We start from the raw sequence: 17379 nt of genomic DNA, 5'->3' as shown, positions 1-17379 counted from the left end.
AAGCACTGGCCAGGACAGCTTACAGGAAAAAATCAGCGCTGGTATAGCATATATTTAAAGAACATGAGTTCCCCCTAAGAATTTTGGGAATTGTAGTTTGTTATGGATGCTGGGAAGTGTAGCTCTGTGGAGTTCCCAGGATTCTTTCATGAAGGCCTCGTGCTCTAAGTGTATAGTATATACGCAGCCTGAGCTACAAATCTTGCCATGAAAACACTGGGTGGCTTTAGGTCAGCCATTCTTTCTTAAGTCTCAGCCCCCCCCCCCCCAATCTGGAAAAGGCAGGGCACGGATAATAATTCTGACTTACTTTACAGGGCTGTTGTTTGAGGTTGCTCAAAGGTTCACAAATTATGAGAACAAGAAAGAAAAAACAGAAAATATAGGGTGAAATTGATCCGAAACTACAACTGAGGTCAGTGTTCGAAATTAGCCAGGCATATTTTGCACCTGCCTATCGACCACTTGCGACCGAGTGAAGATGCCTGGGCGCCAGGATGAGGCCCGACATCTCCACCATCTGGAGGTGCATGCCTGGGGGAATCATTGGATCTTGACTGTTTTTACACACCAATACCCCATCATGTAGAATTCCACCAGTTATATTTTATCTGCACAATTGGAATGAATTTCAGGAACCAAAATGCTTTTTCTGTGCAGCCAGAGCAGGAGCACACACCATTAAGAAAAGGATATGTGCACCATCCCTGGATCAAGTGCTTTTTCTTCTTTAAGTTCTCAAAGTTTTTAACCTGGCTCAAGATTGTCATCTGAACTAGGAAGATGTTTCACTGAGAATCTACCACAGTCAGTCATCATTTGAAAAATACAACTTTAGCGTTGTCTTGCCCCAAAATGGCAACTAGGCATTCTCTTTTGGCAAGTGTAACCTTGGTTTAAGGAGCCACGGGGCACCTGGCTTGCATATCTGAGCTTCCAACTCTGAGGCAGAAGAAAGACGTGTCCCACTTTTGACTGCAGGTGGGGAAATCACATGCCTGAATGCTTTGCCATGGGGCAGTGGAGAGGAAAGGGAAACCCTATGTAAGGAAAGCAGATGAGTATAGCAAGGCCATCTAGTTTTTGATGTTTGCTTTTTGAATACAGGGAAGAATTTAATAGTCTCTCCCACCCCACCGAAAGGTAACAGGCAGTTTGAAATGGTACAATCCAGGAGCAGCTGTACCACCTGAGCTGCATATTTAAAGAGGAAGGCGTGTGGATGGGTGGCAGACACAGAGCAAGAAGCACGGATTAGCTGCAGCTCCCTGTGAAACAAGGCAGATCTCCCCCTCCACTTATCTGGCATACAGGCAGATAAATAGTAAGCCATCGCCCCAGTGCGAAAAGAGGAGACTAATCTCTGAATGCCAGAAGCTTTGACTGACCCTCCTCTCACTTGAGACTTCAGCAAACGCCTCTTGAACATTTTCCAAAAAATGTAAACGTACCCATGATGAAAGCAGAGGTTGCTCAGAAGCAAAGCTGCATGCCAGTTCCCCCAGCCCCACCCACCCAAATAGCACAAGAGAACATGAATTTCACAGGTCTGGCTATTAATACAAGCACAAAATAAAATGATGACAGAGAGGAAAGTTGAGAAGTGTTTTCCACCATTTCATCCATTTTCAGCACCTCTTTTGCGGAATTCAGCAGATTTAGGTTGCCATCATCCCGTCACATGTGCACACGCCGGAGGTTCCTTCTGAACCAATGATGTGCTCAATGATGTGCAAAGGCAGGACTCAGAGCTTCTTGTAGCGCAAGTCCCACAAGGCAATCGCAGACACCAGACACAACACTGAGCAGGAGCTTCTGACGCATTTTCCTTACGGAATCGCCATGGCAGTGGAATTCCCCATTGGAACTCTGGCACTAAAACACCACCCGCAGCAGCACATGGAATAGTTCAGTCCATGGGGCAGCACTCCTAAGCCAAAATCTAGTTGCCTCTCTCTGCAAGGGACCTTAACAAGTACCAGCCTCACCCCCAAAGTCAGTAGTTTCCATAGCAAATTGGATCAGGTCCTCCAAATGTTGGACTCCAACTCTAATCAGTCCCAGCCAGCATGGCCAGCAGACCAGGCACAGACCTGGCCAGCTTCAGTAAGACTGCTACATCAGGTGCCCTCCAATCATCGCTTTGACACAATTAAACAGCAGTGATTTCTGAGCTTCTGCACCACTCACATACACACCCCAAATCTCTTTTTTAATGTATTTTTATTAAAGATTTTCTTGATTTACAAAAGTATATGTAATGTCTGTCTCTCATATTTTTACCATGTAACATTTTTACAAATCAGTTTCATTTGTTGAGACATTAGGAAGAATAGGGGGAAAGAGGTGGAGGGGGGGAGATGGGTGGGGGTGGGGTCGGGTGGTGATGTTTCTATTTTGCTTACTATATGTGGGGTTTGGTGTCAGCATTGCTTGTGCAGGTTCTCTGCTGTTCACTTGTGTTCCTTTGGTGGTGAGAGAGGTTGGGGTTGGCCTAGGGTGTGGCTGTTCATTTGTGATTGGCTGTGGTGGTCCTTGTTTTCGTGTGTGAGTGGGGTGGGTGGGCACACACCCCAAATCTGAAATGAGGTTAGGACCACCATACACTGAGGACCAGGTGCACACAGATCTTGTCTGAGGCCTAGCCAGGAATAAAGTTATAAACTCAAACAAAAAAGCAGCCAGCTCCTGGTGGGACTGCCTGGTCAGCATAGCACACAGAGGCCCAGAGCAAGTGTACCCAGCTGCCCTCTCCTCTGCACGGGCTGATCAGGACTAAGGTATGTGTTGACAAACAGATCTGTACCAAAAAAACTACAAAACCCTTTGAACACTTGGGATGTAGCTACAGGTTGGAACTCAACCTAAAGGCTGCTTCACCTTGCAAATCAGAGCTGAGAGGGAATTGGGGTGCTTAAAACTTTAATTGCACAGCCATTTCCCCCTCCACATCCTAGACCTTTGCAAAAAAAACCTGCCATGGTGCAAAGAAAGGACAGGGAGCACCTTTAACTGTTGCACGCCAAAATCCCCTCTACCAAATAACTATTAAAAGTGCAGGAGCCTCCTGTCCCCTTTTTGCATCTAGCCAGCTCAACCACCACTCATGAGAAGGGTTTAAAAAGCTCTGTGGAAAAGATGGATTCGTCTGATGCTGCTCGTCAAAAGCCTGTTGAGATACCCACGCCTGTTAGAGCAGGTATGGGACCCTGCGGCCCTCCAAGTTCTGCTGGACTACAATTCCCCTTCCTTTCTTCACGCTCCTGGGTGGCATGCATCAGGAGGCTGCTGTATGGTCTGTCCCTCAACCCTAGTTTGACTCTAGAAAACACAAAATAGATCCAGTAACCTGAATCAAAATATGGATGGTATAGATCAGGATGAGATAACAGGCAAAGATGAGCAAGGCCTCAAAAGAGAGGAGTCAAAAATCTTATTTGGTGAGAAAGATGGGAGAGGGCTCATCCTGCACCTTTAGGTAATGCATATCAAGGCTGGCGGGGGGGGGGGGGGAGGCAAGAATATCACCAGGTGGGGCATGTCTCACCCAAGTGCTGCTGAGATGGAAGAAACTCACCTGCTGGAATTCTTTCTTCCCTGAAAAGCACAAACGCACACTCTAGAATTTGACTTCATTCCAAAATTAAAGGCATAATCTTACACACGTTCAGTGGGGCTTACTCCCAGGTTAAGTGTTAAGTGTAAAATTACAGCCTTGAGTTTTTAAGAGATACAAACAAGTCAGAGTGATACAGAGGTCAACAACACCTACACCTGGGATAAACCTGCCTGGTGGGACTGAAACCCTAAAAATGTTTGATAACGTAAGAGAAAAATAGCAGATTTCCAACCTCTCTCGTTTTCTGGTTTTTTTCTTCTACATGTCAGATGGAAACACTAAAAGCACCAGAATGGTACAACCTCAGCCAGGAAGTGCTTGAAATCTTCTCCCTAGTTTCCAGAGTAGATATCTTAGAACCAGGGCTGCCAGCCTTTTGGGGCCCATGAGCCCATGTGCGCTGCACACACCCTGCAACCAAGTGCACACCACAACTTACTCTACTGGCTCCAAACAATGTCTTCTTTCAAGCTGCTTTCAAGAGGGGGGAGATGCAGGGGAGTGAATCCTGTGGGCATCAGGGAAGACCTCTGTGGGAGCTTGTGTGTCCATGGGTGCCCCGTTGGAGATCACCAGCTTTAAATGTGTGTATCCTGACTCTGGAAGGAGAGAAACCAAAGTCCCTTAAGCCCTTGATCACACGCAGAAGGTAGAATGGGACTGTGCACATAAGCCTGTCCTTGGCTGTAGGCAGCAAGGCTTCTGAATACCAGTTGCTGGAAACCTCCGGAGGGGAGAGTTGCTCTTGCACCCAGGTGCTGCTTGTGAGTTTCCTAATGGCATCTGGTTGGCCGCTGTGAGAAGAGAATGCTGGGCTAGATGGACCATTGGCTTGACCGAGCCACGCTTTTCTTATGTTCCTATGAGGGCTGCACATTCAGCAAAAGGGTGGCTATGCATGAGCAGCTGCTCATCTAAGGATGCTGCAAATAACTGAAGACCCCACTCATTCAGAGGTCACGATTGCATGGACCACCTACACAAAAGTAGTCATGTTCTTAATAGGGAACCACAGCTCCATGGTGGAACATCTGCTTTGCATGCAGAAAACCCCAGGTTCAGACTCTGGCATCTCCAAGCACCTGCCCATCAGGGAAGGTAGACCATACAGTTGCTAGATGGGCCAATGGTTTACCTCATGATATAGTAGTTTCCTATGAGCCGCTGATCACAACTATCCACCCCTTTTGTCCATATTGAACATATAAACATCAAGAGACAGCACCAATGGTGCAGTTACACTCAATCCCACAGCACAGAGGGAGAACCTGCAGGCCTCCAGGTGTTGCTGGATCCCCAGCCAATGATTGAGGATGATGGGAGCTGGAATCTACCAGAATCTGGAGGGTCAAACTTTCCTTCATTCCTGCCCTACAATGCAAATAACATGAGAAAAAGGTTCTCATGCCCACTGAACATCGCCAGGTCTGTTGCTCAACCACACTCTCTCAGTGTGGTTAACATCCCGAAAGAGAGGTCCTCCTCACATTTTGAGGACTCTTGTTCCTGACCATTTCACAAACTTCAAACAGATTGCACTCAAGGTCCCATGACAACAACCTAACAAAGTATCACATTCAGAGGTGGGTGCATACTAACTACCAAAGCCTGAAGTGTGTTGACTTTTCATCTGCACCAAGTCATAAGATCAAGTATAGGGACAAGACCGTGAGCTTATCAACACTTACCTTTTGCCTCTGCACTTTCTAGGCACAGCCTGCACTTTCACGTTCCAGGTCCGAGTGCTCTATTTTGGCTCTGAAGCTTTTCCCACAAAAATCCACTCTTCACTGCTGCATCGCACCAAATTGCAATTCATAGAAAACTCGAATTGCTGTTTGTTGCCCTTCAGCTTTAAAGAGTGAGTTATTATAGCAAAAGCTCCGGGGCGAAAAGAAGAGCGCTCCAGTGTGGACTGGGAAACCACGGACCTGTGCCCAGAAAGTGTGTGGCAAAAGTTAACTGTGGATAAGGCTGAGACACAGACAGACAGACACCTCAAGACTGCGAAGACAGCTAAGCTGTGCTGCTTTGACCAGTTGTGAGCACAATGGAAAGTCCCCAAGTGATTCTTACCTCCAAAAGGATGGTGAATGAGGATGAAAGGAGCACCACCAGCGCATCACGAACCATCTCTTTACATCCAGAGCTTCTCACAGACATTTCTAACTTGGGCTGTGTGTGGGTGTGCAGAGGCTTTAAAGCTACACTTTATTAAATGTGTCGAGCAAGCTGGAACTCATCCAAAGGCCAACTAGTGCCACCCATTGCTTCAGCCAAAGCAGCACTGCTCCCTCGTGGAAACCAGGAATAGATCGCCAGGTCTTCATGCAGACCTGGGGCCTGGCCCTTAAAAGCCCCCAAGGCCCCGAGAACCTAGGAAACTGCCTCATACCAAGTCAGATCATTGGTCCATCTAACTAATATTGTCCATGCTGACTGACAGCAACTCTGCAGGGTTTCAGGCAGGGGATATTCCCAGCCCTACCTGGAGACGCCAGGGATTGAGCCTGCATGCAAAACAGATACTCCACCACTGAGCTGTACAACCCTTTCCCAAGTGTAAAGGCCACACCATGTCCCAGTTTAAGCTGCAGATTTCAGATAAATTGAAAAGCGGGATGCTGAGAACAACTTAGGGAAAACTCGTCTGTGTCCACAGGTAGATAAATGCAATGCGGCGAGGAGAGAGATTTGCAATCAGGCGATATATATATAAAGCGTTTTGAAAACACAAGACACATTTTTAAAAATACCATCTGCTGTATGCTACGCTTAATGTCATTAAGCTTGACATTAATTATCAAGTTATTGGGGTTATGAGCTTGAGCCCCAGAATGAACCAAAGATTCCTGCATTGCAGGAGGTTGGACTAGATGAACCCTTGTGGTCCTTTCCAGCTTTACAGCTCTATGATTCTAGAAGAACATTACTGGGGAAGGAGGATTGGGAGGAAGCAAAAGGATCTAGACAACTCACGCCAGTGAGCCAAGCCGCAGTGAACAACGTCAAAGCCATGCACCCAAAGAACATGTAACGGGGCGCAATGACACTCCGGGCAACATCGCGCGCCTTAAAGGGGGGGCGGAGGTTGGGGAACGAGATGAACCACCAGGAAGCCACGAGTCTGACCTGTCGTTCATTGGAAGCCCCAGTAACTTGTGAGAGTCTTCCCTCGAAGTCCGCGCGTCGTTGGGACTGCAGCCCCGGGCTCTCAACAAACCTTGCCCTCGGCACAGCACGCGGCCTCTCCGCCTCCCGTCGGCGGAGAAAGAGAAAGGAAAGGCAAGCCTCCGCCTCCCCTTTCTCTTTCTCGCGGGCGGTCCGGCCAAGTCCCTCGCCTTGTCACACACACACAGGCCGAGTCACGCGGGGGGGGGGGAGAGAGAGATGCAAAAAATAGCTTCTGCGGGCCTCGCCGCCTCCTTCCTTTCCCTTTCTGCCGCGCATCCCCGGCAAAGCGCCGTCTCCCTTTGCGCCCTTCGCAAGCGCAGCCGCGCGGGCAGCCGGCGCCCCTCCGCCCTCAGGGCGCAACCGGCCGACCCGCCCTGGCCGGAGAGTCGCCCCCGGCGCGCCGCTGCTCGCGCCTTACCTTGGCTGGAGACGCCGCGGTCGCCGTCGGCGCTCACGCCCTTCTCGTCGCCTGCTGCTCGCCCTTTAAGTCCATCTGCGGAGGAGAAAAGAGAATCGGCGTCGTGAGTGGCGCTGCTGCTGCTGCCGCTGCCGCTGCCCAGCGCAGGGTGCAGTCCGGGCATGGGGGGGGGCTCTCCTTCCGCCGGCTGAGCCCCGTCGAGCCCGCCTGCGGAGCTCACATCCACGGCTCCGCGCGGACCAGCGAGCCGGCTGCTCCCGCGGCCATCAAGCCCGCGACGCTTTTGTCCTTCGCGGCGGAGAGAAAGTCGAGCTCAGCGGCGGGGCTCGGCGATCCCGGCCCGCTCCATCCCTCGGCAGCCGCGGGCGGATCCACCTGCGCCCGGCCCCGAGTCTCCCCGCCCGCCCGCTCTCCTCACACCCCCCGACGGCAGCGAGCGCAGCGAAGGCGGCGGGGGAGGAGCCGGCGAACAAGGAGCAGCAGCGGGAGGGAAGCGGGGGGGGGGGGGGCGCAAGAGAAAGAAAGAAACCCGCACGGGAGGGGCGGGGGAGCCGCATTGTTCGGCAGGGGCGCTCGCGATTGGCGCAAGCGCAGCCAAGAGGCGGGCTGACGGAAAGTTTGCTGTTCAAGCGCTCCATCTGCTGCCGGGATCTCGGGCGCGGAGCCCCGTCGCCAGCGGCTCCAAAGCTTCTCTTGTCCTGGGCCGGACTTTTAGAATAAAAATTTGCTGGCGCCACACCGAATTAATTATTGAGAAGAAATACACGGGGGGAAAGAAGCAACTTGATTCCTTGATTGATAATATTTAACCCAACTACTTTAGAATACGATCATGGGTCATCCAGAAAGTACAAAAGAAAGCAGCTCCATAAGGACACGAATCATCCCCAAAATATTATTATATATGAGTCTCTGACATGGGCACCATAAGTACGTACAATCCCAGTGAGAGCTGTGAACTTGCCTTTAGCCGGGTAATCTCATGCATTTTAGGTCTCCTTTGAGGCAAACACGCATTAACATAAAGAAGCCTCTCTGAACTTTCATGTTTGTTCCCTGTTCACAACATCACGTCAAGGAGAACTGCGGAAGAATAGCCAATGCTCCTGAGAGAGGCGTGGATACTGTATCTGGTTGTATATCACAAAATTTATTTTGATACTATATGACATGACTCGATACTATACAACTCAAAGCGCACACTGATTCCCACACCCGCCTCAAACTGAATTTAATTTCATTTAATTTCGGGTTGCCATATTCTGAAGAGCAAAAAAGAGGACACATTTGCTGACTTCTACGTTTAACTATGGATTCCTATGACAACTCTATCCACGAAAAAGAGGACATGTCTTGGGAAAAGAGGACACATGGCAACCCAAGCCAGCCCAAGACATTTGGCTACCTGATGTGAATGACAAAAGAATGCCCCTCCCTGCCAGGGAATGAGGAGTCAGTGAAGAATATTGGGTTATAGCTGGGTTGTTTTTATTTTGATCATGTATTTTGTGGGTTTATATTCTGATTTTATTCTGTAAATCTCCCTGAGACCTCTGGGTATAGGGCAGTATATATTATTATTATTATTATTATTATTATTATTATTATTATTATTAAAATACATACTCCCAACTTGGTGCCCTCACAGACTTGCTTCAACCTTCGTTTTGTGTATGGCATGTTAATACCTTGTTTACCCTCCCCCCCCCCCCCATCTTTCTTCCTCAAGTAAAACTAAAGTTATTTCTTTGGTTATGCAAGTCTGCATTTAGCCTCCCCCCCCCCCATGTCAACTTTTTACAATACCTGTGTTGTTTCTATTCCCTTGTTTAAAATAAATAGAATTTTTTTTAAAAAAAAACCCCAAACAAACACAAAACGGGCATTGCTTTAACAAAGTATACAGGTGAGGCAACCTTCCCCAAACTGGTGCTCTCCAGATATTTTGGATTGCTGGCTGGGGTTAATGTGAGCTGCAGTTGAAACACCTGGAGGGTCAAGACTGATAGAAGTCATTTACCTTTCCCCACACATTCCAAGGAAAGGAAACATGCAAGTCTGAGCCACACTCTGCTTACCTGGGGAGGGGGAGGCCCAATGAGGTGCCCCACTGAACTCAAGGGGCAGACATGGGTCCCAGTCAAATGCTTAATAATGATTTAAATCCCATTGTTTTCAATGTAAATTAAATGTGACTGATAGCATACTTACTCAGAAGTAAGTCCTGCTAAATTCCATGGGGCTTAGTAACAGGTAACTGTGCATGAACTGCGTAAACTTGTTTTTAATGGCATTTACTTCCACTTTGTGCTTAGGAAGGCAGCCTTGAAGAGATGAGAACTAGCACAGCATGGGGGGGGGGGAGAGAGAAGGGCTGTTTCCTTAGTATTCTATTGTTAATTCACACTTCTCATTCCTTTATTACCAAAAGGATAATATCCCAAGTTGTTGTTGTTCTTTTTTAAAAACTACAACACCTAATTGGATTGAGATATCTTTGTGAGAGATCAATCTATGCTTAATCAAAGTTTGATTTTGAGCATTAAGAAAGAGAGATTACTGTGTTATGTACCCAGGAAGGGGAAAGAGTAATTATTGATATTCTACAGCATTTTAAATAAGTTTGGGGGTATTCTTTTGTTGTTTCTGTTTTAACTATTTGTGCTTTTATCTCATGTTTTTGTCTTGCAAACTGCCCTGAGTTCTTTTGACAAAGGGCAGCATATAACTCAAATAAATAGATAGTACATTAAAGAGAGAGAGAAAGAAATCAATTTGTGGTGCCTTGTGACACAGAGGCTGTGGCGGAATGGACAGTTTTATGGGTGGAATAGTAGCAATACTTCTCTTTACCCTTTGGAGCTCCCTGAGTAAACTTCTACTATGGTTGATGGACAAACACAATAAATGTTATTCTCTATTCCATAGTGCCCCTACACCATTTTTATTTATTTATTTTTTAAATCCTGTTTATTGGAGAATGGAGGAACTGTTCCTCTATGGAGGAACTGTTGTGGAAAATAAATAAATAAAGCTGGTGGCTGTCAGGTGATCATCATCAATCTTCTCCTTCCTCACCAAACAGGGTTTTGCTGTTTTAGGATGCAGGCAGAGGGCTAAGAAGAAACTGCTGCAGAACCACTCTGCCTGCCCAAAGCAAGCCTCCGAGATGGCAGTCTGAGACACATTTGCTCAGAAAGAAGCTCAGGTGTGTATATGATGCATTTCTGTTTTTCTGAGGAACAACAACCCTCCATTACCAAAACAATGCTGACTACAACAACCCCCGTTGTCCCTAACTATTGGAGATACTTAATGATAGGAATTGGAGTTCTGCCGCAGTGGCTGGGGGTGGGGCACAGGTTCCTCACTTTTGCTGTAGAAAATGAGAAAAGGCACCAGTTCCACTTCACGGGGCCCTAGGGAAAGTATGTGCATTCTGTCACAAAACTTTGGTGCTCTCTAGATAAAGTAAAAGGGACTATTCTTTTAGCACACTCTCCATTAATTGCATTTTCTTATGGGTTCTCTTTAATGCCACTGCATTTACAAAGTGTGATAAAGTAAAGCAGTCCCAAGAAGTGAATTTACCCAGCAGCTGAGTCATCACCTGGCATCTCAAGAAAGGAACCGGCCAGCCTTTACCCAGCGGTTGAGTCACTGCCTGCCTTATGTGATGAGTTTGCCACTTTATTGGCAAACAAAATGGTTTTAGTTCAGCTAGATCTGGGACTGCTATTCAAACACAGAGGCTGTGTGTGTACGTCTATGTATGTGTGTTATTCCAGGTATTTGAATCAAAACCAGCATCAGGGTGATGCAGAAGGCTATGTCTAGGCAAGAGATACGTAAAAGGTCCCTTGAGGGCTAGATCCCCATCTTAGCAGGTGAAAGGTCAACTCCCTTACCGAAAAGGGTTATCAATAGAGCTGGATCATTGTTCAAATATGAACTTCTCAGCACTCATAGAACTGCCAGCTCAACACACACACCTTGCAAAACAGTTTTGCTAAATTCTTCTGGAAGTGAGACATGTTGAAGCAATAGCTTCTCCAGCCCTCTTCCTCTACTAGAGCTTTTGTATTGCTCCTTCCCTATTGGCAAAAGTAATGTACAGAGGATGGGGCAGGACAGGGGTGGATGGAGAAACTGGGTGGGTTATCTTCCATTTCCTCTGCTCTTTCAAAGGTATATGCCAGGGAAAGCTCATGCGGTGTCCTCCAGATGATGCTGGTCTACAAGTCCCATTATCCCAGACCACCTGCCATGCTGGGTTGGGCTGGTGGGAATTAGCATCCACATTTAGTATATCACAGAATAATGGAAAAGACCCCAGTGTAGTCTCTCTGGCAACCCTACCTACTCAAGGTAATGAACCTCAATGGCCAAATCTGGGTGCAAAGATACAAAAGAGGAGAGGACTCGTGTGCTTGTAAGAGTGGCATAAGAGAAGGGATTTTTAGCAGATGTAGTTTGTCAGCTATTAAATCCCCGTCTGCGTCTTGCATCTGCCCACCCTACTTGGTACTGGCAATTGAATGGTTATTACCCCAGTTCAAATGTTTCAATTTCAGTTAAGATTGTTGAGCGAAGAGTTTCTCTTCAGAGTCAGGTATAGCTGGATTTTATCTCCTGTTCCAGACTCTGGTTGCTAGAGAGCAAACATCAGCAAAAGGAAACTATTGTAGTCGGAGGAAACTTTCAAAATTTAAGTACATGAGAAGAGTCCTGCTGTATCACTGCCAATCTTGCATTTAAGCACTAGCCTGGAAGTGGTAAGCAACCAGAAATTCCATGCAGGTTAGTGGGAGGACTGGAGGAGCAGGAACAGATGACTCCTTACCTCCCCTGCACTCCACACAGAAACTAATCAGGATGCTAGAAGAGATAAACCCCCTCTTCTATATCCAGCATAGAAATGCAATGAACTGCCTGCAGGAGCCACTCCCCCCCCCCCCGCCCAGTTTGTAGGCTGGTTGGTACCTTTGTTGAGTTTATTTACAAGGCTGTCATATATCCAGATGAGAGTGAGGCTGGAGGTGTTTCATTTCACTGCTGTCATTTCCTGCGCATGGTCTCCAGGGGACTCAGTTACGAGCTACACTTCCTTTCAAGTGGCTGCTTCTCTGACATTTGATATGACCCAGCTCATCAAAACCAAAACCAAAAACTACGTCAGCAAGGGAAGAGGCATAAAATTAGCACAAGTCGCTCTCATGCGGCTATTTATACCCACAAGACAAAAACAAGACACAAAAAAGGTAGCTTAATTGGATTATCATTACAAGAAAATATATACCAGGGAGCATGACTATCATGGAAGTGGGGGAAATGTGTTGTACAAATCAAGAGAATTCATTTATGTGAAACTAAAAAAGAAGTCCCAAGATGCTAAGGTCCTAGCAAGTGCCACAAGGTCACTCAGAGTGAACATGGTATAGATGACCCAGGTGCGAAGGAGGTAGGAAACTCCTGCCCCCCAATAGTTGCATAGAATAAAGGTGTGGCTCACATGGCTTTACAGATATTCGAGGCTACATTCTGCAATTGTAGGAATAGCTCAGTCAGTTCCAGAGTAGCACTTGCTATAATATGGACACTCATTCGCCCTCATACGCTCTACCACTGAATTATGGTCTTTCTTGTGGCTCTACTGCCTGATGTGGGGGTTTCCCATACTTGAGACACCAAAGCTACCCTTTATGGTGACAAAGTGGAGAAGCCATCAGGCAAAGGCAATTTCCACCTTCTTGCTCAAGAGGGATGTGACACATAGACCAGCTTCAACTCAGCTTCTTCTAAAAGACCAGGAACTGCATTTCTAACAAACAGAATTGCATGAGGTTTCCCTGGCCACTGGATTACACTTCCCTTTTCCAAAGAAGGAACAGCACAGAAAGAAAGAAACCCATTGACTCTCTCTGCAAGGATGCACATGGGCTTTTCTCTTCATGTCTCCTTCAATGTCCCCATTGACTGGAAGAGATCGTCCTGGCTCAAGCCAGCAGATGAGAAGCAACTGGGTCCACAAAAGAGAATGCTGGCTGCACATACAGGATCTGCCTTTCTAAGGGATACACCAGGTAAAATTTCCCTCTTCAGCAGACTCCTAAAAGACTCCCTTTCCTCAACCCAGAAACCTATTTGTAGGCCTCCACCTGCATGGTCTAATTCAGCTTTCCCCAACATGGTACCTCCAGGTGTTTTGGAGTACAGCTCCCATCTGCCCTGGTCAGCATGGCCAATGCTCAGGGATGAAGTGAGCTGCAGCCCAGCAACATCTGAAAGGCAACAAGGCTGGTCTAATGGAAGGACCAAACTGTGACTTAGGGACTGTATGTGGTCCTTGATGATGTTCAAGAATCTGCATGGAAGTTCAAGAAGAAAAGCACCTGTTTCCTCAGAGGAGCAATAAAGGTTTGCCCTTAGTATGTCCTAACGGTCAGGGGTACCTTTACTTTTTTAGTATGTTCCCCTCCCTTCTCTTGGCCACACGCAGAATCTATGTACACCAGGAGGCAGGTAAGGGAGGCAGCATTGTCACCCCAAATGGGCAGGTAGTATCCATCTCAATCTGTCCTGGAGACTGAAGTCACACATCAAAGTGGGATGCAACAGAGACACTGCTTCCCCCATGTCATTGCTGCCCTGCCTGTTGCTTTGCACACACAGCTCTCAGTGGGACAAAACAAACCTGCTCCCACACCATCAGACTTTGTTTTTTTCTGGCTAAAGAAAGTGACAGTGAATGCACCTGAAAATGTGGGGTGCTTGAGGCAACGTTGTTTAACCTCCCTGCAAACAAATGAGAATAAATGCACAATAAATGGCTGATAGCCTCAAACCGCCCCACAAGCTATGTGTAAATGTAATCAGGATGAATGCTCGGTAAACAGGTTGCCTGGAAGTGACTGGTGACTCATGCAGAAGCACGGAGGGATGGCTCTGTAAGCCAGCAATTTGGGTGGGGGTCATGTTCCACAGATTGTGCCTAAAACCAAAATCGTGTGCATGGGTTCAGTGGCAGCTGGGATTGCCAACTGTCATTTCCCCTGGAAGCCCTCCCCTGTTTTCTTTTGTTTTGTTGTTTTATTGCCACACACATAAAGCTGAATGTGCCCAAGCTAAATGCTTGAAAGTTCTGGGGTAACTATAAAAGAAATGCTGGGGAAACACAGGGTTTCTCTTTCAGGAAGGCAGCTCTGCAGTGAGCAGAAGGAAAGCAGCACCTAAGCAACTGGATCCACCCAAACTAAATCAAAACCAGAAAGAAGCAAAGGTTGCCTGCAGTGCATGTGTGTCCTACATTTGATTCCAAATAAACAAGACTGTGAGCAACTGCTCTGCTCCTCTTTCTACTTCTTTCAGGAGAGTTACAGTTTGGGCCATCTTCTGCTCAAGGGGAATGCAGAGACCCCCTTCCCAGCCCCAATCCTATGGTGCTGTCTCCTAGTGGTACAGGAGAGAGGTTTGCTTTAAATGACTTTACATTGATTTAAACACAAACACACACTTGAAAAGCCCAGTACAAATGGACAGCCTGGAGACGGTCACATCACAGAGGACTAGTATTTACAATAATTACCCCTTCATTCTGGGAACTCTGCAGAAGTGAAGGGCTGGGTGCTTTTTCAGAGGGGTGAAGGTGATGTGACAGACTCCTTGATGCCCACAGTCTGACTCTCTTTCAACCATTCAAACCAGTTTCCCACAATGTTTGGAAACAGATAATAGTGTGTTTTTTCTCCCCACCTAAGATTTGTAGGTAGCTTGGAAGAAGGGGTCAGTGCTCCTAATGTACATAGTACCGTTACAGTTTTATCTCTGGAAAACAGGCTTTGCAGGTTTTTGTTGTTTTAAAACCTACAGAACCTGTTTGACCAGTAGGCAAACAAAAATACAGGAAGCAGAGCCATCTGCCAACCACTTTCTCTGCATTCTTAAAAACAGTTGTCTGTCTCTGTTCTCAGATTTTCACAGTGCTTTTTAAAAAAGCAACAACCCTGCAAAATTGTTTCAGCTAAAGATGGCAGTAAAGAAATGAGCACCATGAGAAGCACCATTTTCTACCATGCTGCCTTTGACTCTTTTTCTTTTCTTTTTTAAAAGGATTGTCTCTTTCCTCCAACAGGAGGGACAGAAATGCTATGTTGGAAATTAAAGCGAAAGAACCAGCTGGGTGCAGCGGCGGCAGTGCCGTTCCTCTGAAAGAGTCTGGTTATAGTTAGGGGCCTCTCTGACCTACTTTCTACATCATTTACTGACGGAAATGTTAACATACTCCCCGTGCCCCAAACAATATAAACCATGGCATGGCAACTCTTTTATTTTATGGCCAATGGATCGTTCTCAGAAAAATCAACACACAGAGAGACAGAGGGAGAGCGCAAGAGGCACAAGCCCCACTCGGCCCTTCCCTCCTTCAAGCTACATTTGTGTACCATTAACCAGCGCCAATTATAGTTTTGCCACAAACATCACAGGACTGTGCGGAGCATAATGGCTAAGAGATGGAGCTGCAGATCAGGGCGTCCCAGTTCAAATGTGCTATGAAGTCACTAGATGGCCTTTGCGAAGTCTCTCACTCTCACTCACTCACTCACCTCCCCGCCCCTCCACCTGCAGCATGGGGGATCATTCTTTCTTCCATTTCTCCAAGGTGCATGTAATTGTCTTCCTCCCCATTTTATCCTCACAACAACCCTGTGAGGTAGGTTAGGCTGAGAGGGGGTTTCGTGGCCCAGTGGGAGAATTTGAATCCTGGCCTCCCAGGTCCTCATTGGACACTCTTTAACAATGACAGCACATTGGTTTCCAACAGAGCTGTTGCAAATACTCCAACTAGGTAATGACTGTAAAGCACTTTAAGCATCTGAATTGCATTTATCATTCCATTTGTACCCTAGATTTCTTCCCTTAAAATTTAGAATCCCTGACCAGTAGTTACTGCCACACCTACCCCATGCATTCACAGCACATGTCTTCTCCTAAGGAATCTTGGGAACTATAGTTTACCCCTCCAATTCCCCCCACCCTGAACAAACTACAGTTCTCAGGATTGTGGAAGGCCAAATGCGCTTTAAATGTGTTTGAAATGTATGGTGTAGATGTGACTTGTACTTGCACAGGCAGCTCACCCCAGCCTATGCCTGATGGGTCTCCGGTGGTAAATGGCTCCAGCCCTTGAGTTTGCACCTCAAATACACTATTTTTGCACCAAGACCGAAGCTCTGGTTGCAGCTGTGCCTACACACTGAAGCCCCTGCTGCCCCTGTTTCCTGTTATATGTTTGTTTCTCATCTCTGCTCAGGGTGTCTTGGCAATCGTAACCTGGCTTCGGCTGCCAGAACCCGCAGTGTCAGGGCAAGTGAATGATGTTCCCCGCCTGTGCAAACTATCCCCATTTACCAGAGCCACACTCTAGCAAAAGGTCGAATGTGGATGTGCCCCCCCCCCCAGCCTTGGAAGCCGCACTCATAAATAACCAAGGTAGAAACACACAACAATCACACAGAGGTTCAGAGCAAGCTCCCTTGACTAGGACTGCCAACTTTTTATCCTCCTCCTGACAGGATCGCATGTGTAGTTCACAGTGGTGTGACATACAAAAACTTAACAGGAGAAGCTCTCCCCATAATTATTTATTGAGTACATCTCTCTATCCCATCTTTCCTCTGTGGAACTCCAGGCAGGGCAATGGACAGGGGGTTCCCATGCAATCTCCCATCCCCACATGGGCCAGATCTGGACCAGCTGAGCTTCATTACAGTTGCTGCACCATCTTGTGCCTTCAGATCCCGTGTGGTAAGAGCCTGCATGTTGTAGGGGTGGGGAATCTCAGGCCCAAGGTCCGAATGCAGCCCCCCCTGGCCTCTAGAGCTGGCTCTTAGAACTCTCCCCATCCCTCACCCTGCTTCACCTCTCCAAGTTTTTGCAGCTAGAATGTGCTCCTGAATCCTGATAGTGCCTCCTGCTTGCCTTGGCGGAAGATAAGGAGGGTGTGAAGATGTGTAGGAACTGGCCTACTGTACACAAGGAAAATTCACATTAGTTGCTCCACCCACCTTTGTCTCTGGACGTTGTGGACTGGTTGTACGCAGAGGAATAGTGGGAGGAACCAGCTGGGGAGCCCCCAGGGAAGAAGGCTCAGAGCCTGGGAAGGGGTGGT

At 47.3% G+C, this 17379-nt stretch overlaps 1 protein-coding gene across 7 annotated transcripts in view; it reads right to left on the bottom strand.

The window, feature by feature from the left end:
• HDAC7 (histone deacetylase 7) overlaps positions 1 to 17379 on the bottom strand; it is a 181232-nt gene that overhangs the window by 104441 nt on the left and 59412 nt on the right. For 2 of the 7 annotated variants that reach the window (XM_080989854.1, XM_080989852.1), the window contains one exon: positions 7212 to 7286. The exons of 2 other annotated variants lie outside the window; for them this stretch is intronic. Coding sequence is in view for 2 of the 5 variants with exons in the window: in XM_080989852.1 (XP_080845978.1) it covers positions 7212 to 7286 (75 nt within the window). In the remaining 3 variants the exon portion in view is untranslated. Of the gene's footprint in view, positions 1 to 6751; positions 6876 to 7211; positions 7477 to 17379 lie in introns of those variants that run through there. 3 more of the 7 variants (XR_013981400.1, XM_080989851.1, XM_080989856.1) reach the window with 3 other exon arrangements.

This window comes from Podarcis pityusensis (genome assembly GCF_964106645.2).
Source record: "Podarcis pityusensis genome assembly, chromosome: 2".
NCBI classification, from domain to species: Eukaryota; Metazoa; Chordata; class Lepidosauria; order Squamata; family Lacertidae; genus Podarcis; species Podarcis pityusensis.
Note: the sequence above shows the minus strand (reverse complement) of the source record. Positions and strands in the feature narration are given on the sequence as shown.